Source organism: Capsicum annuum, unplaced genomic scaffold (assembly GCF_002878395.1).
Source record: "Capsicum annuum cultivar UCD-10X-F1 unplaced genomic scaffold, UCD10Xv1.1 ctg3212, whole genome shotgun sequence".
Taxonomy (NCBI): Eukaryota; Viridiplantae; Streptophyta; class Magnoliopsida; order Solanales; family Solanaceae; genus Capsicum; species Capsicum annuum.
Genome location: NW_025838806.1, coordinates 35,028 through 56,056, shown reverse-complemented (window position 1 = coordinate 56,056; position 21,029 = coordinate 35,028). Strand labels below are relative to the sequence as shown.

Genomic DNA, 21,029 nt, shown 5'->3' with positions numbered 1-21,029 from the left:
TCGTTCAGTCGGATAACGAGATTCAGTAGTATTCCATCATATACGGAACCAAGTGAATTCAGCTTAACTCAGTCAGATCAGTCGAGAAATATGATCAGTATCAGATTCAGTTCAGTTTAAGTTACGAATCAGTTCAGAGTCTTTTAGTTGGGAGTAGGAGCTAGCACCGAGTGAGGGCAGGGATGGCGGCTCCCCGTCAGAGAGGCAGAGTCGTTAGGAGCAATCCCTGAACTCCAGAACTGCGTAGCCAACGCAGGAGGCAGGAGTCACCCGTCAGATAGGCTTGACTATTATATTGCCTTAGGCTTGACTTCCTGCGAGGGTCACTCGTCAAATAGGCTTGACCAGAGAGGTCTGTACCCGTGGCACGGTATTGACACCCTTCCAGCTGGGGTTACATTTTTGACCCCACCAGTTGACATTTGGGACATGTCGGTTAAGTGACTACTTCCCACAGTTACCGTTTCATTATCAATTTTCAGAAATCAGGACTGTCAGATACAGTAATCTATCTCAGTTAGGAACTCAAGATAGTTCCATTGATTCATGGACCACCCGTCAGATAGGCTTGGTCCCATATAAAGTTATTCAGTATCAGATCTAGAGATCATCGTCAGATAGGCTTGATCTCAGTCTTAGATTCAGTTGAGTAATCTCATTATCAGATCCTGAGATCACCCGTCAGATAGGTTTGATCTCAGTCTCAGATTCAGTTGAGTAATCTCCTTATCAGATCCATAGATCACTCGCTAGATAGGCTTGATCTCAGTCTCAAATTTAGTTGAGTAATCTCCTTATCAGATCCCGAGATCACCCGTCAGATAGGCTTGATCTCAGTTTCAGCTTTAGTTGAGTAATCTCATTATCAGATCTAGAGATCACCCGCTAGATAGGCTTGATCTCAGTTTCAAATTCAGTTGAGTAATCTCATTATTAGATCCCGAGATCACCTGGATCCCGAGATCACCCGTCAGATAGGCTTGATCTCAGTTTCAGCTTTAGTTGAGTAATCTCATTATCAGATCCAGAGATCACCCGCTAGATAGGCTTGATCTCAGTTTCAGATTCAGTTGAGTAATCTCATTATTAGATCCCGAGATCACCTGTCAGATAGGCTTGATCTCAGTATCAGATTCTGTTGAGTAATCTCATTATCAGATCTCTAGATCACCCGTTAGATAGGCTTGATGTCAGTCTCAGATTCAGTTGAGTATTCTTGTTATCAGATCTAGAGATCACCCATCAGATAGGCTTGATTTGAGTCTTAGATTCAGTTGAGTATTCTTGTTGTCAGATTCGAACATGATCATTTCTTATCATTGATAGTAGATTTCGGAATCATCCGTTTGTGAGGTTTGATCTCCAATGCAGTCAGTCGAGAGTAGAAAGTTCAGAATTCAGTCATCGATATGAGTAGATTCAGTTAATCAGTTTCAATATCATCAGTTTTCGAGATCACTCGCTAGATAAGGCTAATCTCAACTCCAGTACTCAGTTATCAGTATCAGATGATTCAGTGTGCAGTATCTCAGACATTAATAGTGAGTTCAGATGGCGATAAAGTAGTATCCGAGTTTCAGTATTTCGAGTCACGATGATTTCAATTATGGTTCGTACATTCATGCATGTGTTCTCATTCAGTACTCTCATGATTATTTAGTTAAGTGATTGTTCATGCTTAAGCCCTTGCATTTAACCTTACCTCATTTTCATACTCTGTACATTCCCGTACTGATGTATTTGCGCTATGGTGTTCTATTTGACACCATAGGTTCAGAGGCCCGAGATTCAGAGTACCCTTAGCAGCTCATTCCCAGTTAGCAGCAATAGACGTATCAGTGAGTCCTCATCAGTCGAGGATGATCCTTATTTTATTATCGTATCCGACTTAGTTTATTTTCAGTAGACGGAGGTAGTTGGGGACATGTCCCATCAACTCCATAGTTCAGACCGTTTAGAGGCTTTTTGAATAGGTGTATCAGTATTCAGTTTTCAATTTTGAGTATTTTTAGATGTTTTGAACCTTATGGTTAGTTTTCGCATTTACTATCTATATTATCCAGTGTTCAGGTACAAATATCAGTAGAGGGTTGGCTTGTGGTCTTTTGGGATCATGAGCATCGTGTGACGTTCCGGTTCTAGAAAATCGGGTCGTTACAAATTTGGTATCAGAGCCTAAGGTTCAATAATGTCTTAGGGAGTCTGAAAAGCCGTATCTAGTACAGTCTTGTGCATGGGTGTGTTGCGCGCCACATTTATGTACAAGAGGCTATAAGATGTTTTTAGGAGCAGTTTCCCTTCTTTCAGTATTCATGTCGTGCGAGTGAGCATGAGCTCAAGTTGATCCTCAGTCTAATCCACCTCTTTCTTCCATTTACTGAGGATGCCTCCTCGCAGAGATAATGCCCGTAGGGTTGATGACCAGCCCCCTCCGCCAGTATATCTGAGAATGAGTGTCACATGTCGAGTTTCGAGCAGCTTTTCAGGCGCTAGCCTAAGATGTGACTAATGTTCAGGGGAACCATCTGGCTGTGGCCCCACCTCAGCAAGATGGGGGTTCAGCCGCAGCCAGAATTAGAGATTTCATGAGAATGAGCCCGCCAGAATTCTTTGGGTTAGTAGCAGGTGAGGACCCACAACTTTATCTTGAAGAGGTGAAGAAGATCACCCAGGTTATGCATGTTTCTGAGGAGGAGAGTGTAGAGTTAGCATCCTATAGGTTGAAGGATATTGCTCATGACTGGGTTGTAGTGTGGAAGAGGGTAGATGGGAGGATGTAACTCCCGTGACTTGGTAGGAGTTTCAGGATGCCTTTTTAGATAAGTTTTTCCCGCTAGAGATGAGAGAGGCTAAGGTAGAAGAGTTCATGAACCTAACGCAAGGATCCATGACATTGAAAGAGTATTGTCTTAAGTTTAACCAGTTAGCTAAGTATGCTCCTGACTTGATAGATGACCCTAGAGCGAGTATGAGTAAGTTAGTGACCGGTGTATCCGGGTTAGTGTTGAAGGAGTGTAGGGCTGCCATTCTTAATAGAGATATGGACCTTGCTAGACTGATGATGCATGCGCAGCAGATTGAGGCAGATAAGGCGAAAGAAAGGTAGAGAGTGAGTAAGAGAGCCAGAACAGGTAGTCATGGTGTTCGTACCTATCCACCTTGTGGAGAGTGTTGGCAAGAGCCACCTAGGTGTGTGTAGAGCCAGTAGTGATGTGTGCTTTGGGTGTGGTAGGCCAGGCCACAGAATGTGAGAATGTAGATTGCTAGCTCTGAGGGGTAGAGAGTTTCATCAGCAGGGTGCCCCCTCCAGTGCCACTAGTAGTCCACGTCAGAACAGACTTTATGCGCTTCAGACCACCATGATCAGGAAAGGTTCCCTGATATAGATTCGGGTATGTTATGAGTCCTTTAGCTTTATGATATGCATTGTTAGATCCTTTGCTCCCATTTTGAGCTTATATGTCAGCATGAGTCATGCATTAGTTTTAGATCTCAGTCGGTCAATCATGACCCAGTTCGTAGGTGCCCCGTGCACTGCCCCAGTATTTCAGCGAAGTGTGTTTAGAGGGACATAGAGTCCCAAGGAGGAGATACCCCATGATATTACAATGCTTTCATGTCCGTAGACTTATTCAGTTGCATGTTCAGACTTTCCTTATGAAGTTAACATCAGTTATCATTGCATAGCCTCATGCTTTCGAGAGTTAGTTCAGTCAGACATTCATGCATTAGATATGCATGTTCAGTAGAAAGAGTTCAGTTTTTCAGTGTATTCAGTGACGCATTCATGAGATCAACTCAGTTATGAGTCCATGCATCCGATATGCATGTCCATTATGAGAATTCAGCTTATGTGTAGCTTCAGTCGAGTATTCCATGCGTCAGATATGCATGTCCAGTATGAGAGTTCTATGAGAGTTCAGAATATCAGTAGTTCCAGTTGCATGGTCATGTTTCAGATGTTCTCGTTCCTTAAGTAAGTTCAGTTGATCAGTATTCTTGGCCTATTAAGCGACATTAGGACGAATGTTTCCAAAGGGCAGATATTGTAAGACCCCGCAAAATTCTCTCGTAGTCTGAGCCTTAAAGTGTGTTAAGTAAAGTGTTAATCCGGCCCTAAAAGGTTGAAAATTGTCTTCCCAAGTGAGATGTATTTTGAACCATGTAGAATTTCCCTAATATCAACTTTTTGTCATGTAGAGAATTGAATAAGCTTTCCGTTGATACCAAATTCTCCTTAATCCGACACTCGGGCAAAGAGTTAGAGCTATTTTAGTGAGATGCTAGAGCTATTTTAGTGAGACAGTGTGCCACCTGGCACTTTAGCGCGTCGCGCCAAGGCTTAATTTCAGAATTGTCAATTTCCAGTGCACCAACGCGATTCCACCACGTCGCGGTGCCTTTCCAGTTCGCAACCAAGGTGACAACGCGATTTCCACCGCGTCGCGTCATCAAGCAGTTTCACGATTGTCCGATTTCTAGTGAGCTGGCGACGCGCCAGCATGTAAAATTGGGATTTTTCAGTTTAATTCCAGAGGCGAAAAGGGTCATTTTGCTACCCTTATATATACTCCTTAACACGGGATTTGGCCTCATTTTAAGCTAGAAATACTAGTTTTCTCTCAAGTTGTTCAAGAACAAGAGCTAGGGTTCCAAAATTAAAACCTTCCTTCTTCTTCAAGAGAAATCAAGAATCTCTCTAAGAACTTTCAAGAAAGAGTTTTTCTAAGGTATGTAGATGTTGATTCTTGGGTCCCTTTCATCCAAGAAGCTTAAGAACCCTTTTCTAAATTTCAAAGCTCTTATGTTTGTGGGTTTTCATGATTTATGTGAGTTGAAATTGATGTTCATGCTATTATTGAGTTTTGATTCATGTTTGTTTGCAAGGTTTTCAAGCTTTGACCCTAGTATGTGATATTCATGTGATGTTCATGATAAACCCTCTTTAAGTTGCTTGTTAAGTGATGTGTTCTTGTTAATTAAGTAAGAAAATTATTGAATAAGCAAAGCATGCTCCCCATATGTTTGATAAAATGCTTATGTGAAGGAATTAGAGCCATTATAACATGTTGACTAGAAATCCCCAATTGTGTGCAAGCCCATGCATGTCAAGTGTTTGTTGAAAAGCCTTGGTGAATGAATTGTGACATGATAGCATAAAATTCCCCAATTATGTGCTCTTTGATACATGCTAAGACTTTAATACATGCCAAGTGTTTGATGCAAGACCTTGTTGAATGGAGTATGATCTATTAGCATGTCCCCCTATGTTATTTCATGTTTAGGATTCATAAATGCTTGAAGAGATGCCTTAGTGATTGTGATGGTGAATGATTGTCCATGGTCTTGATTATTCAAGAATGGTTATGTTTTACTTTTATGTTATCGAGTCCTGGGGGTATTTATACCCGACAGTTTGGCTGCAGTCTAGAGCCCATGTTAGTTTTCTCGATAATCTCAGTCAAGCTATGATTCTCAGAACTCAATGAGTTATAGAACTCTGTACTCTCAGATAGATACAAAACTTAAGAAATCTCAGTAATCTCCGTAGTCTCAGTATCGCTAGTAATCTAGCCTCAGTTCTGTACTCAACTCAGATCTAGTAGTATTCAAGTGTTCAGTTCAGTCCTCAGTAGTATTCGAGTAATCTATCCCGAGCTCAGTGTCGTTCAGTCGCATAACGAGATTCAGTAGTATTCCGTAAGATACGAAACCAAGTGAATTCATCTTAACTTAGTCAGATCAGTCGAGAAATATGATCAGTATCAGATTCAGTTCAGTTTAAGTTACAATCAGTTCAGAGTCTTTTAGTTGGGAGTAGGAGCTAGCACCGAGCGAGGGCAGGAATGGCGGCTCCCCGTCAGAGAGGCAGAGTCGTTAGGAGCAATCCCTGAACTCCAGAACTGCGTAGCCAGCGCAGGAGGCAGGAGTCACCCGTCAGATAGGCTTGACTATTATATTGGCTTAGGCTTGACTTCCTGCGAGGGTCACTCGTCAAATAGGCTTGACCAGAGAGGTCTGTACCCGTGGCACGGTATTGACACTCTTCCAGCTGGGGTTACATTTTTGACCCCACCAGTTGACATTTGGGGCATGTCGGTTAAGTGACTACTTCCCACAGTTACCGTTTCATTATCAATTTTCAGAAATCAGGACTGTCAAATACAGTAATCTATCCCAGTGAGGAACTCAGATAGTTCCATTGATTCATGGACCACCCTTCAGATAGGCTTGGTCCCATATAAAGTTATTCAGTATCAGATCTAGAGATCACCCGTCAGATAGGCTTGATCTTAGTCTCAGATTCAGTTGAGTAATCTCATTATCAGATCCCGAGATCACCCGTCAGATAGGCTTGATCTCAGTCTCAGATTCAGTTGAGTAATCTCATTATCAGATCTAGAGATCACCAGTCAGATAGGCTTGATCTCAGTCTCAGATTCAGTTGAGTAATCTTATTATCAGATCCCGAGATCACCGGTCAGATAGGCTTGATCTCAGTTTCAGATTCAGTTGAGTAATCTCATTATCAGATCTAGAGATCACTCGCTAGATAGGCTTGATCTCAGTCTTAGATTCAATTGAGTAATCTCATTATCAGATCCCGAGATCACCTGTCAGATAGGCTTGATCTCAGTCTTATATTCAGTTGAGTAATATCATTATCAGATCCCGAGATCACTTGTCAGATAGGCTTGATCTGAGTCTTAGATTCAGTTGAGTAATCTCATTACCAGATCCCGAGATCACTTGTCAGATAAGCTTGATCTTAGTCTTAGATTCAGTTGAGTAATCTCATTATCAGATCCCGAGATCACCCGTCAGATAGGCTTGATCTCAGTCTCAGGTTCAATTGAGTATTCTTGTTATCAGATCCAGAGATCACCCGTCAGATAGGCTTGATCTGAGTCTCAGATTCAGTTGAGTATTCTTGTTGTCAGATTCGGACATGATCATTTCTTATCATTGATAGTAGATTCCGGAATCATCCGTTAGAGAGGTTTGATCTCCGATGCAGTCAGTCGAGAGTAGAAAGCTCAGAATTCAATCATCGATATGAGTAGATTCAGTTAATCAGTTTCAGTATCATCAGTTTTCGAGATCACTCGCTAGATAAGACTGATCTCAACTCCAGTACTCAGTTATCAGTATCAGATGATTCAGTGTATAGTATCTCAGGCATTAGTAGTGAGTTCAGATGGCAGTAAAGTAGTATCCGAGTTTTAGTATTTCGTGTCACGATGATTTCAGTTATGGTTCGTGCATTCATGCATATGTTCTCATTCAGTACTCTCATGATTATTTAGTTAAGTGATTGTTCATGCATAAGCCCTTGCATTTAGCCTTACCTTATCTTTATACTCGGTACATTCCCGTACTGATGCATTTGCGGTATGGTGTTTTATTTGACACCATAGGTTCAGAGGCCCGAGATTCAGAGTACCCTTAGCAGCTCATTCCCAATTAGCAGCAGTAGACGTATCAGTGAGTCCTCATCAGTCGAGGATGATCCTTATTTTATTAACGTATCCGACTTAGTTTATTTTCAGTAGACGGAGTTAGTCGGGGATATGTCCCATCAACTTTACAGTTCAGACAGTTTAGAGGATTTTCGGACAGGTGTATCGGTATTCAGTTTTCAATTTTGAGTATTTTTAGATGTTTTGAACCTTATGGCCAGTTTCCGCATTTATTATCTATATTATACAGTGTTCAGGTACAGATATCAGTAGAGGGTTGGCTTGTGGTCCTTCGGGATCATGAGCACCGTATGACGTTCCGATTCCAGAAAATCGGGTTGTTACATCATCTCTGCTATCAACTCTCCCAGATTGATAGCGATTTTATCCATGATGTATCCGACAATGATGACCCCATCAATCGGGACATCTCGGTCATTTCTCGAGGGAAGTAGACAATTGCCAACAAATCCAAGCCAATGTTTGTCTTGAACCGAAAGTTCTCTCCTCTTGATTTGACCTACACCATTAGCCCATGGAGGAAGGCCCTTAGGAATCACCCTAGCAAGCCACGGGAAACTTTGACGTTCGCTAAATATTCTCTTCTTGCACTCCACCGTGGAATTTAAGTCACAGGCAAAATAGATCTCATGAATCTCCGATGCCGTGCAAGGGACTTCCACTCCTCGAACTAGTACACTCTCAAGACAAGGTTTTTTGGCAATTGACATTGTGTTTTTGTTCATTGTGCCGAACAACATAGGAAGCATAGAATTTTCGGACAATTTCTAGGAAATAGCATAGTGGGTGAGAAGAAGGTGTCATATCCGTGAAGAGCTCCCATATCCGTTATTTAAACTCGGCAATGATTTCGGGGACTTGGGTGTCAACTCCCTTCATGCTAAAGACCTTCTCGGGATTGAAACCCCGAGTGGTTATCCAATCATCATATAACTCCTTCACACCTTCTACGCCAAATCGAATTTGATCCGCTTCTTTCCAACCTCCTGTGTACGTTCAACGGTGGATTGGACATGCGGGACTTTCGGACTACCTTAGGAGGTTGGTTCTTTGCCCTTTGCGGAAGTAGCTTTCGCCTTGCCTTTTTCCGGGGCATTACCCTTCCTAGCTTCTCGTGGCAAGTTCTTCCTTGGAGACATACCTATGAGAAAGAAAAGATATAAGATAAAACAAAAACAAAAGATAAACGGTAAAACATGTTTTTGGAATTTTATATATTAAGAAAGAAAATAACGATAAATGAAAATTTTTTTGATGGATGCAAGGTAACTTCTTCATTAGAGCCCATGGGATTCATTCATTACAACACTTGACCATTTGGGCTCTATATTGTCTCACATTCTTCACATTTCATCATACAAGCTCATTGAACATCCATAACCTCCAATGGAAACAAGAATGACCCAATACCTTTAAGAATGACCCAATACCTTTAAGAATGACGTCACCCAATCTATCATAGGGCAAGACAAGCATTCATGTCTCCCGGTTAAGCATAGTCACCAACAAAAACTGTGGATGCCATATTTCTTAACAAACTCCCTCAACCAATGGCTACCGATTACTTAATTTTTAGGACCAGTTGGACTCAAAATGATGCATCAAAACTGATCACATAATGCCCTAAGGAAGATCACATTGACCATTACAAGCATACAAGGCATTCCTCTCTTATTGCCATTTCAACAAACACATGATGTGCATGCTAACTAAGAGCTTGGGGAAATAGAATAGAGACACAAGTGAGCAAGCTTATCTGACCAAAATTATCTCCAAACACATTCAAGGTGCTCATACTATCCTACTTGAGCCACTCACCACACAAATAAAGCAAGAAAGGTTTGATGGACATTTTGTCAAACACATGGTGCACTAGCTTCATTTAAGAGAGTACCATTAATCAAGCAAGTGAAACAATGCCGACATAATTACTCAAACAAGTATAGATCATCCCAATAAGCTCACACACACCAAATTCAAATGACCAATCATCATGAAGTATGAAACACTATTTCCACTTTTAAGAGAATTCAAAAGTGAAACCACGAAAGAGCATACCTTTAACTTGCTTTAAGGGAGAGAAAAATGAAACACAAGTCCAATAGAATTATCTCAATTCTTGTTAAAGAAAGAGAAAATGTTGAGTTTGGAAGAATGGAATGTTTGGGAGTAAATTGTAACGAAAAATTTGAAGTGTTAGTGCATTTGGTCGGGTTTTTTAAGTGTTTAAAAGTGACCCGGTCAGCCCAACATAATCCGACCCGCTTTCAAAATACAAATCTGGTTTCCATGGCTTAAGGGGGCCTGCGCCTGAGATGCGGCTGAGCTGTGTGCGCAGGTCCTTGGCAGCTGAAACCAGTGGCTGCTGCGTCCCAAGTGCGCTGGACCTGCACCTGGACTGCTTAGTGCAGGTCGGGAATGCGTTCCAGGCGCAGGTCCGGACAGATTACTACGCAAAAAACAACCCGTCCTGCTTTCCATCCGCACCTGGTCTGCAACTGGACTGCTGCAGTAAGTCCAGCGCAGAATCCAGGCAGTGTGCTTCAGCTATTTGGCCTTAATTTCGAACCTTCTGCGCTCCAAATGCCACTTACCTGCGTCTGGCCTGCTCAAGAAGGTCCAGCGCAGGTCGCTCCAACTTGGTACACACTTTCTTTTTGAACACAATTCTTGGTTCGGAGCTTAGTTTCGACTCTCTGAATCCACCTTCTCGCACCGCAATTTTGCGATATGACCTGCAACAACCAAAACTAAGCTAAAATTAGTATAAAAAAACATTAGAAAACATCAAGAAATAACCCTTAGGTTGCCTCCCAAGAAGAGCCTTAGTTATAGTCGTGGCACGACATCACTTGATCATCATTTTGGATCTTTGAAGCGACACGACTCAACCTTAGCCGCTCCGGGTTCACCTATATGGTATTGCTTCAATCTTTGTCCATTAACCACAAATTTCTTCTTCTTGTGATGTTCCAACTCAATAGCTTCATTAGGATAAACATTTGAGATCACGAACGGACCCGACCACTTCGATCTATGCTTTCCCGCAAAGAGTTTCAATCTTGAATTGAAGAGGAACACATCATCACCCACATGAAACTCTCGATTTAAGATTTTAGCATCATGCCACCTCTTCATCTTTTATTTGTACAACACAGAGCTTTCATATGCTTTGAGTCGGAACTCTTCCAACTCATGAAGATGATTTACTCTTGATTTGGAGGCGTCCTCCCAATCCATATTCAACTTCCTCAAAACCCATAAAGCCTTATGCTCCAACTCAACGGGTAAGTGACAAGCCTTCCCAAACACCAATTGGTAGGGGGACATACCAATACGAGTTTTGTAGGCCGTTCTATATGCCCAAAAGCATCATCGAGTTGTCTTGCCCAGTTCGTACGACCAACATTCACGGTTTTCTCAAGGATGGACTTGATTTCACGGTTCGAAACCTCAACTTGGCCACTAGTTTGGGGATGATACGGAGTAGTAACCTTATGCTTCTCCCCATACTTATCAAGCAAGGCACCGAAGATCTGATTGCAAAAATAAGAAGGTGACACTCTTGCCCTCATTGTTCGGTAAAGCAATGGCCTCCACCCACTTCGAGGCATAATCAACGACTACCAAGATATATTTATTACCATATGAGCTCACAAAGGGACCCATAAAGTCGATCTCCCATACATCGAATAGTTCAACCTCGAGATTGGTCTTAAGAGGCATCTCATGCCTCCTTGAAACACCACCCTGCATTTGGCATTGAGGACATGTTTTGACCAACTCATAAGCATTTCTTTGAAGGGTATCCAAATAGTATCCATTTTGAAGAACTTTTGCGGCTGTCCGGATCCTACCATGATGACTACCGAACGGGGAAGAGTGACAAGCCTCAAGAATATCTCTCATTTTTGCCTCCATGACACACTGTCGGATCACACCATCCGTACACTCCCTAAACAAGAACGGTTTATACCAAATATACTTTTTTACATCAAATAGGAGCCGGTTCTTTTGATAATGATTGAGCTTGTCGGGAAGCACACCGCTCACAATATAGTTAGCATAATCCGCATACCACGGTGCAGTGCTTCCCTACAGTGACATGACTAGCTCATCGGGGAAGGTGTCATCAATATCAATCTCACCCAACTTCTCATGATTGGATTCAAGGCGGGATAGGTGGTCGACTACTTGATTTTCACACCCCTTTTGATCCTTCACTTCAAAATCAAACCCTTGCAAGAGCAATATCCACCTAATCAATCGAGGTTTTGCCTCTTTCTTTGCCATGAGATATCTAAGGGCAGCGTGGTCCGTGTGTACAATACAACCACTTTCGTGCCCAAAAAATAGGCCTGGAATTTTTCGAAAGCATATACCACCGCTAACAACTCTTGTTCCGTAACCGTATAATTATGTTGAGCATCATTCAACGTCTTGTTGGCATAGTAAATCGGGTGGAACAACTTCTCTTTTCTTTGGCCCAATACCATAGCTAGAGCAACACCACTTGCATCACACATTAATTCAAAGGGCAATGACCAATTCGGAGCTACTATGATAGGAGCCGACACAAGGGTATCTTCATGGAGATTGGTGGGGTTAACTTAGCAATTACCTCAACTTTTGCTTGATCCACTTGGATGCCCTTTCCCGAGATTTTATGGCCTTGAACAATGCCTTCCTTGACCATGAAATGACATTTTTCCCAATTCAAAACAAGATTAGCCTTTACATATCTTTGAAGGACTTTACTTAAGTGATCAAGGCAAGACTCAAATGAATCCCCAGCCACGGAGAATTCATCCATGAAAACCTCCATGGTGTCTTCTACCATATCCGAGAAAATAGACAACATGCTTCGTTGGAATGTGACCGGTGCATTGCATAACCCAAAGGGCATGCGTTTGAAAGCAAATGTTTTGAAAGCAAATGTTCCATAGAGACAAGTGAAGGTGGTCTTTTCTTGGTCTTTCAGGGCGATGTAAATTTGATTGTACCCTGAGTAACCATCAAGGAAGCAATACCAACCTCAACCGGTTAGCCTATCTAACATTTGATCCATAAAAGGCATGGGGAAATGATCTTTTTCGGTCCACGAGTTTAATTTACGGTAGTCCATACACACTGTCCAGCCCGTGGCCTAACGCATAGGTACAAAATCATTATTCTCATTCGGGACAACCGTCATGCAGCCTTTTTTGGGAACACATTAGACCGTACTCACCCATGTACTATTAAAAATTGGGTAGACAACTCCCGCATCAAGCCAATTAATGATTTCCTTATTGACCACCTCTTGCATCGGTGGATTTAGTCTGCTTTGGTGTTCCACACTAGGAACATGATCAACATCTAACTTGATTTTATGAGAGCAAATTCTAGGAGCAAAGCCTATAATGTCCGCTATAGTCCACTTGATAGCACAAATGAACTTTTTCACAATTGATTTCAAGGCATCCACTTGACAAGGTTCAAGATCACCCACAACAATGATTGGCAATTTATTATCCTCACCCAAGAAAACATATTGGAGGTTGGATGGTAACGGCTTAAGTTCGAGTTGAGGCGGTTCAATAATAGACGGCTTGGCGGGTGGACTCTCACGGTTTTTCAAATCAAGATCCAATTTGATCGGATTCTTGGTGTAAGTTCCAAGACCCGTTAATGAAGCAACCACCTCATCATATTCTTCGACTACCTCACTCCCAAGGTTCCACAATACACCCACCAGGGGGTCATCCACAATATTCACTTCTATGGTGTTAGTCACTTCATCATCTATCACATCAATTACCGACACCACTTGCAAGTCCATCGGTTGCTTCATGGACTTACACACATTGAAGGATACTTCTTCATTGTTCACCTGAAATTTCATCTCCCCACATTCCACATCCATTAAGGCCCTTTCGGTGGCCAAGAATGGTCTACCAAGAATGATTGGGACCTCATGATCAATCTCACAATCAAGAATAACGAAGTCGGTTGAAAAGATAAACCGGTCAACTTTCACCAAAACATCATAAAACACACCAACGGGCTTTTTGATTGAACGATCGACCATTAGAAGCCTCATAATAGTAGGCTTAGGAGCACCTAAGCCTAAACACGACAAATGGCATCAAATGAATACTTGCCCTAAGATTACACAACTCTTTTTCGAATTTTTACACCCTGATAGTGCAAGGAATAGTAAATGCACCCGAGTCTTCTTTCTTCACCTCCATTGTGCTAGACATTATAGCACTACAATTGTGGGTTACCTCAATTATTTCAAAATCCCTGACTCTCTTCTTCGTTACCAAATCCTTCATAAATTTAGTGTACCTGAGCATTTCTTGTAAGACTTCTAGCAAGAGAATATTCACCAATAAATTGCTAAGTTTCGCAAGAAACTTCTTGAACTTGGTATTATCATCTTTCTTTTCGAGCCTTTGTGGGAATGGGGAAGGAATTTTGATTTGTGGCAATGGAACAATTGGAGCTTTATCCGCTTTTGGAGTATCATCCTCAACCACCTTAGGAGCTTCCTCACTTTCAACATTTTCTTCAACTACCTTCGGCTGTTCAACAATTGTCTTATTAGGCTTTGGAACATCATCATTTGACATTTCTAGCCGCTTTCTCTTTGTATTAGCTTGTTCATCATTTGCCTTTTCACTGGGCTCTTCACCAAGATCAACATCTTTACCAAGAGTCCGACCAGTTCTAGTGACAATAGCCTTGATGTGAGCATTATTTTTAGGATTGACAACTGGTCACTAGGCAATCCATCCTTTGATCTTGCATTAAGTTGTGCCGAGATTTGGCCCAATGGAGTTTCAAGTTGCTTGATAGAGGCTGAATGAGATGTCACCGTTTGATTGAGTTGTGAGAAGTCACCTTTCATCTCTCTCACCATCTTATCGGTCCCCTCAACACCCATTAAGATCCGAGCAAGGACATCTTCATTTTTGAGCTTATCCGGGTCAATGGAACTTTACTCTTTACCCTTTGCCCTATCATGTCCAGGTACGCATCGATCATAATCTCTTTCCTTATCTCTCCAATCTCGGTTTCTATCATGCCAATCTCTATCCCTGCCTCTTTTTTTCCATCCTTGATTCCCACCTTGCCTTTGATAGGTAGGGCGGGAACCCCCTGTTTGGTTCGACAAGAACCGAATTTCTTCATCAAGGGCCTCTATTTCCTCATCATCATAAGCTTTTGCACTCTTAGATGCAATGATGTTGATCGCCTTAGGAGGAGCTCCCATCACATGCTTGTTCAGAAGATCAAGTTGCCACTTTAGCCATATTTGCATCTCTTTCATCCTTTTTCTTTTGCTCTTGGCTCACAAAAGATGCGGAGGAAGGCCCCACGGCCACCTCGGTATCTCTTGTGTGCCGCCCTCTACTTTGCTTGGTCACTTGATCTAACAAAGCTGACACAACACCATAAGATAGTTTGACAAGAGAACCACCGGCCGCATTATCAACTACCATTTTGTTCAATTGGTCTAATGCCCTATGGAAAATTAGAAGAAGCATTTTCTCCGGAACCTCATGATTTGGGCATTGCATTATCTTATCGTTGAGTCGTTGCCAAACTTCATATAATGGTTCGCCATTAAGTTGGCAAAAGTTGGTGATTTCATCCCTTAGTTGCAACATCTGAGAAGGAGGAAAGTATCTTTCCAAGAATGCCTCTGTGAGCTCAACCCATGAAGTGACATACCTCGCAGGCAAAGACCGCTTCTCTCGTCAAAGAGAATAAGGACGCAACCGGATTGACTCTTGAGATATGTGGGCTATGTTAAATGGAGAACACACATCAATAAAATTCTTCAAGTGTAGATTAGCATCCTCATGTGCTTGGCCTCCAAATAACCCTTTCATTTGAAACAAATGAAGCATCACGCTAGTAACGTGAAACACTTCATTTCCTTTCGCCGGTGGAATATGAATAGCACTAGCTCGGCCCGCATCACCGAGGTGATCCTCGTCCTTAAGATACCAATCAATCGTCCCGGCATTACTGCCATGTTGGCTCATAATATCGTGTATACTATTATACACACCTGAGAAAGCAAAAACCCCCAAACAATGTAAACTAAAACACTACGGCTAACCCAAAGTAACTAAAACACTACAAGAGTGAAAACTATGTTTCACTCCTCGGCAACTGCGCCATTTTTGATAATGCTCAAATTTCACTCTTGTATGGGTGTAAGCGATCATTGTCAATACAATAACCCAACTTAGGTTGGGGTCGAATCCACAAGGAGTGAAAGCATGGAATTCAAAACTCTAGTGTGTTGATAGTCTACTAAAAGGTGACCCGTAATGTGAATGAAACAAACATAAATGTAAAATGGGGGAATTAGTTTGCACGTCTTTATAATGACAATTACTTCGCTTTTAGAGTACTATCTTGGCATTGAAAAATGCTAAGAGGGAAATCAATTAGGAATAGGCCATGGGGTTATGCAATTTTAGGTGTGGGTTCATGCATGGGTACTTGACAATTTATCCAAATTCAGCTTAGAGTTATGGGTAGGCTAGATCTAAAGGTATTGATGCCAATCTTTCAATTACGACACTGAACTTCACAAATGGGTTCTTTCGAACATCTCACAAGTGTGACAATTTTACACATCTATTGCCTCAATTAACATCCTTATGTCTAAGAGATGTCATTAAATGAAATAATTCAAGTTATTGGTTGCATTTATTCCTCAATTATATCCCCTCTTTCAAGAATGACATGGGTTCAAGGGTGATTAGGGTTTTGCAACCCACAGTTCTTAATTAAATCATGGAATAAATGCAACACCCATCACAAATAACTAATTAGGAGAATAAATAGCTAACACCTATGCACTAACCACAACCTATTCAAGCATAACTCTAAGATTTAGAATTATCTACTCATCGACAAAAGGGGTAGAGATATACCAAAATTATCATTGATTTCATCCATGAGAAATAAAGGGAATGTAGTTCCAAGCTTTGAGTTTCAATAAATCTTCAATGGAAAATCACTAATTCTTCTTTGGGAATCACTCACATGTATTCTTCACTCAAGACTAGTACAATATTGCTCTAAGATGAAAAGATAGGTGGTGAATCTTGAAAATGAGCTAAAAACCCTCTTTTAAGCTCGAATTCTACATTTGCCAAATATTACAAAAATGCCACCTTGCTCTTGATCTGCTTGAGCTGATCCAAGCAGATGGAGAGCAGGTGGAAAGTAGATGAAAAGCAGATTCAAAGAAGATGCAAAGCAGATGACTCTTTTCTTTCACATTTGACCTCTTGTTGACTTGAATGACTTGCTCATCTTCCCTTTTCAACTTTTACCTATACAAATGAGCATTAAGTAAGAGATTAACATCAAATCATCGGGAAAACATGATAATTTAGGCTTAAAAGGTTCTAGCAAGTCGTCAAATTGACGACTTATCAACGCACAGTGCTATGCAACTCATATATGAGAAAATATTCTTAAAAGATGCACGATAGTAGTTCGGAGAGGCATGGTGCTATGCAAATCTGATATGTGAAAGTAGTTACCACAAAGAAGCATAGTGCCCTAGTCTTTGCTAACATGATCATTGGCTAGATGTGCGGCAATATATGGGTTATAGCCGCCCACTGGTAGTGGAAGTTTTTTTATTCTCTACCAAGATCGTAGAGGCTCTAATACCATGTGAGAAATATAAGAGAATATTATTTGAATTGTTGTTACAACATAATTACATTGAGACTCTATTTATAAAGTCTACATTTCAATCCTTTTCCGAATAGGACACTACATTACAATTCTTTTCCAAGTAGGATTCTATTATATGCTATTCCTATTCCTAGTCATAGTAACATATATATATATTATACAACAATGATACAAATTCTATGCACACCGTATTAAAAAATTCATATTCTATATAACAATGATACAATTGTTACCCATAAATTCAATGCTCTATTTATTTTATGAACTGTATCAGTATGATATATGGATTGTATCAATATGGTATATGAATTGTTTCTGAACTACCTGAGCCAAAACGACCCAAATTATGAAATGACCATAATATGGAATTTGTTTGGGCCGATTGTCCATGAATGTCCAAAGGCCCAAAAGGCCCAAACATGGGCCAATTGTTTTGAAGAGGGTCAACCCATGTCCTTTTTCCCGTAATATTTTATTTTTGGACTAGAGGTAGTCCATAATTCTGACCTTCCCACCTCAGAAGGAAGAAAAAGAAGACAAGAGACATGAATTTTCCTTTAAATTTGGCTTCTTCCCTCGAGAACTATGGACGGAGTTCATAAAGTGCGTTGCAGTTCTTCTGCAATCTATAATTTTGGAGATCATAAAGTTAATTCATTCAGTAACAAAACTAAAGGAGATCTAACTTTTCAATTTTGTGCAGAGCTTCCACTGGAGCCTTCTCTTTCAAGGACCTTATTAGAGGCAAATGAGTTGGATTGCCTGTCCCAAGCATTGACTGTTGTTTCCATGTTGTCTTCTGAGACCACATTGCTTCCTGTCCCAAGGTATATAATTGTCCAGAATTCATGCATGTGAGCTTGATATTCATACTAAGAAGAATATGATATATTCTTTTGTAGCAAAGAAATTGAGCTTTTCCACAGCATGAAAGCATCGGAACATCTGGTGGTGGTTTCAATGCAAAATTATTGCATACTTTGTTTAAAATAAAATATCACATGTGAAGATTCTTGATAAAGCAGTGTGATGAATTAGAGCTGCAAGTAGGAACTGGTTGCTCCTTTCCAGATTTAGTATTTTTATGGTATAAAAGCTCTTGTGATTTTTGAACATGAAGTTTGTGAACTGAAAATATGAAAGGAAGGATAAGGTGATGGTGAAAAGAGCAGTTGATTCTTCAAAGAATAATAAATTGTCAACTAATAATATCTAACACCTTCTCCTGCTAAGACATTGTTGTTAGAATATGGGTAGGAATAGGAATAGTATATAGAATTCCACTTGAAAAAGGATTGTAATGTCAGTGTCCGAGTTGAAAGAGGAGTCTAGTGTAGTGTCTATAAATAGGGTTCCAATGTAATAATTTAGATACAACAATTCAATAATATTTTTCTTTAATATTTCTCACATGGTATTAGAGCATTGGTGAGAAACTTCAGAAAAAAAGGAAAGAAAACTCAGTCACCGTGCATCAATTTCCGGTGACTAATTTGTGTCATTATCTGTTTTGTGGGTTGCGTGCAAAATAAACACCAACAAGAGGCTCAGAAAGCTAGGCGACAAAAACCTGACCAAAATCATCAGAAAATCACTAGCCACGCGTTGTCACGTGCCTATCGGAGTTCTGGCGAGATTGTCACGCGTCGGCGTGTGAGCCCTTCTCCAGTCGACTTTTTGGGGTTGTTCCTTCTCTTTTGGGGTCGCCCAGCTACTTCGACCTTCGACCAACTTTTGTTTTCAGTTTCAACCAAGTTTCTCAGATTTCGATCGTCGGAATCCTAATTTCGGCGACTTTATTGTTTTTTTTACAGCCACTGGACACTGTTTTTTCAGATTCTGGCAATATATTTTCTAATTTTTTTACTCAGTGTCCTATGATTAAATCTGAACCTGTAATGAGGAGATCAGAAAATCATACATCACAGTCCATGAAAAATCAATGAGGGGAAGGAGGGAAAGGTCGATTTGAAAGATCTCGGCCTAGGTGTAGTTATTGTAAAAGGCTTGGATATACTCGTGGCTTATGCTATTATCGACCTAAATGTAGTTATTGTAATAGGCTTAGACATACTCGTGAAATATGTTATTCTTTGCATGGTCGACCACCTAATAATACTCATATTGTTCAGTCCAACATCACAAGTGATCAATGGGTGTATTTATCTAACAAGAAATATAATGAGTATCTTTCAGTATCAAACAAGTAAGCATATATCTCTATCAATGGCCTCTGCTGCACAATCTCATACCTTTGGATCATGGGTTGTGGACTCATGTGCTTCTGATCATATTTCCGGTGATAAATTACTTCTGTCTGATATTGTTTATTCATAAATCCTTCCTGCTATTACTTTAGCCAATAGGATCCGAACAAAGCTAAAAGGTCTTGGACAAGCCAAACCCCTATCTTTTGTCACTCTAGACTCTGTTCTTTATGTCCCTGGTTGTCCTTTTAATCTTGTATCTGGTAGTCGTTTGACACGTACCTTTCATTATAATATACTCCCTCCGTTTCAAAAAGAATGACCTACTTTGACTTGGCACAAAGTTTAAGAAAATAAAGAAGATTTTTGAATCTTGTGGCCTTAAATTAAAGTTATGTCAAATGTACCAAAATATCCTTTAATCTTGTTGTCCTAAACATGCCATGTGGAAAGTTGAAATTATAGTATTGCCTAAAAAGGAAAGGGGTCATTCTTTTTGAAACAAGACTAAAAAGGAAAGTAGGTCATTCTTTTTGAAACGGAGGGAGTAACTTTTTTTGATGATTCTTTTTAATACAGGACCGCAAAACGGGATAGATGATTGGCATAGGGCATGAATCACAAGGCCTTTACCATTTTACCTCTTCAAATTCCTTCTCAGCATGCTCTATGACAGAGCATCAGAACATTATTCACAAACGTTTGGGACATCCGAGTGTATCCAATCTACAAAAGATGGTGCCTAGTTTGTCTAGTTTTACATTAGATTGTGAGTCATGTCAACTTGGGAAACACACCCGTGCTAGATTTTCATGTAGTATTGAGAATCTTTTGGGAATACTTATCCTCCCAGTTTCAGGAGTTTATGACTCATCAAAGAATCATTCACCAGACATCATATCCATACTTCCCTCAGCAGTACGACATAGCAGTACGACATGGCAGAAAGGAAAAATAGGCATCCCATTGACATTCTTGCACTCTTCTCATTGAATCCCATGTTCCGCTGCATTTTTGGGGCGATGCAGTCCTCGCATCTTGCTATCTCATTAACAGTATGCCATCATCTTTCCTCCAGAAACAGGTTCCCCATTCCATACTATTCCCTTAGTCACATCTCTACTCTATTCCCCCTCGTGTTTTTTGGAGTACATGTTTTATTCATAACTTAGCCCCAGGAAAAAAGATAAATTAGCCCCTCGTGCTCTCAAATATGTGTTCCTTGGTTACTCTTGAGTTCAAAAAGGGTATCGATGCCATTCATCAGTTGCTTCCTTATGTCCGTCGATGTCACATTCTTTAAATCTCAACCTTACGATACATCTTCGGATCATCTTGACATCCCTGAGGTCTTACCCACACCTCCAGTCTTACCTGCACCAATCTTTAAGGAATCTACGGTTACTTCTACATCTCCAGCTGCAGTGCCACCATTTTGACTTATCATCGCTGCTCACATCCAACATTAGTCCTAGATGATTCATGTCATGCGCCTGAAGCTTCCCTTACTGCGGACCTGCCTCCTCCTAGCCAATCAGTTGCACTTCAAAAAGGTATAAATTCCATTCGTAATGCCGACCCACATTATACTTTCTTGAGTTATCATCGTCTGTCATCACCC

General features: G+C 40.7%; 1 protein-coding gene and 1 non-coding gene across 6 annotated transcripts in view; both read left to right on the top strand.

The window, feature by feature from the left end:
* Nucleotides 1-21,029, top strand: part of LOC107847326 (probable pre-mRNA-splicing factor ATP-dependent RNA helicase DEAH4) — a 67,657-nt gene that overhangs the window by 16,385 nt on the left and 30,243 nt on the right. For all 5 annotated transcript variants that reach the window (XM_047403011.1, XM_047403013.1, XM_047403012.1 and 2 more), the window contains exon 11: nt 17,905-18,028. In XM_047403011.1, the coding sequence (XP_047258967.1) occupies nt 17,905-18,028 (124 nt within the window). The remainder of the gene's footprint in view (nt 1-17,904; nt 18,029-21,029) is intronic.
* Nucleotides 15,027-15,132, top strand: LOC124891201. The gene has a single exon (XR_007049580.1). It is a non-coding gene; the product is annotated as a small nucleolar RNA R71 (small nucleolar RNA).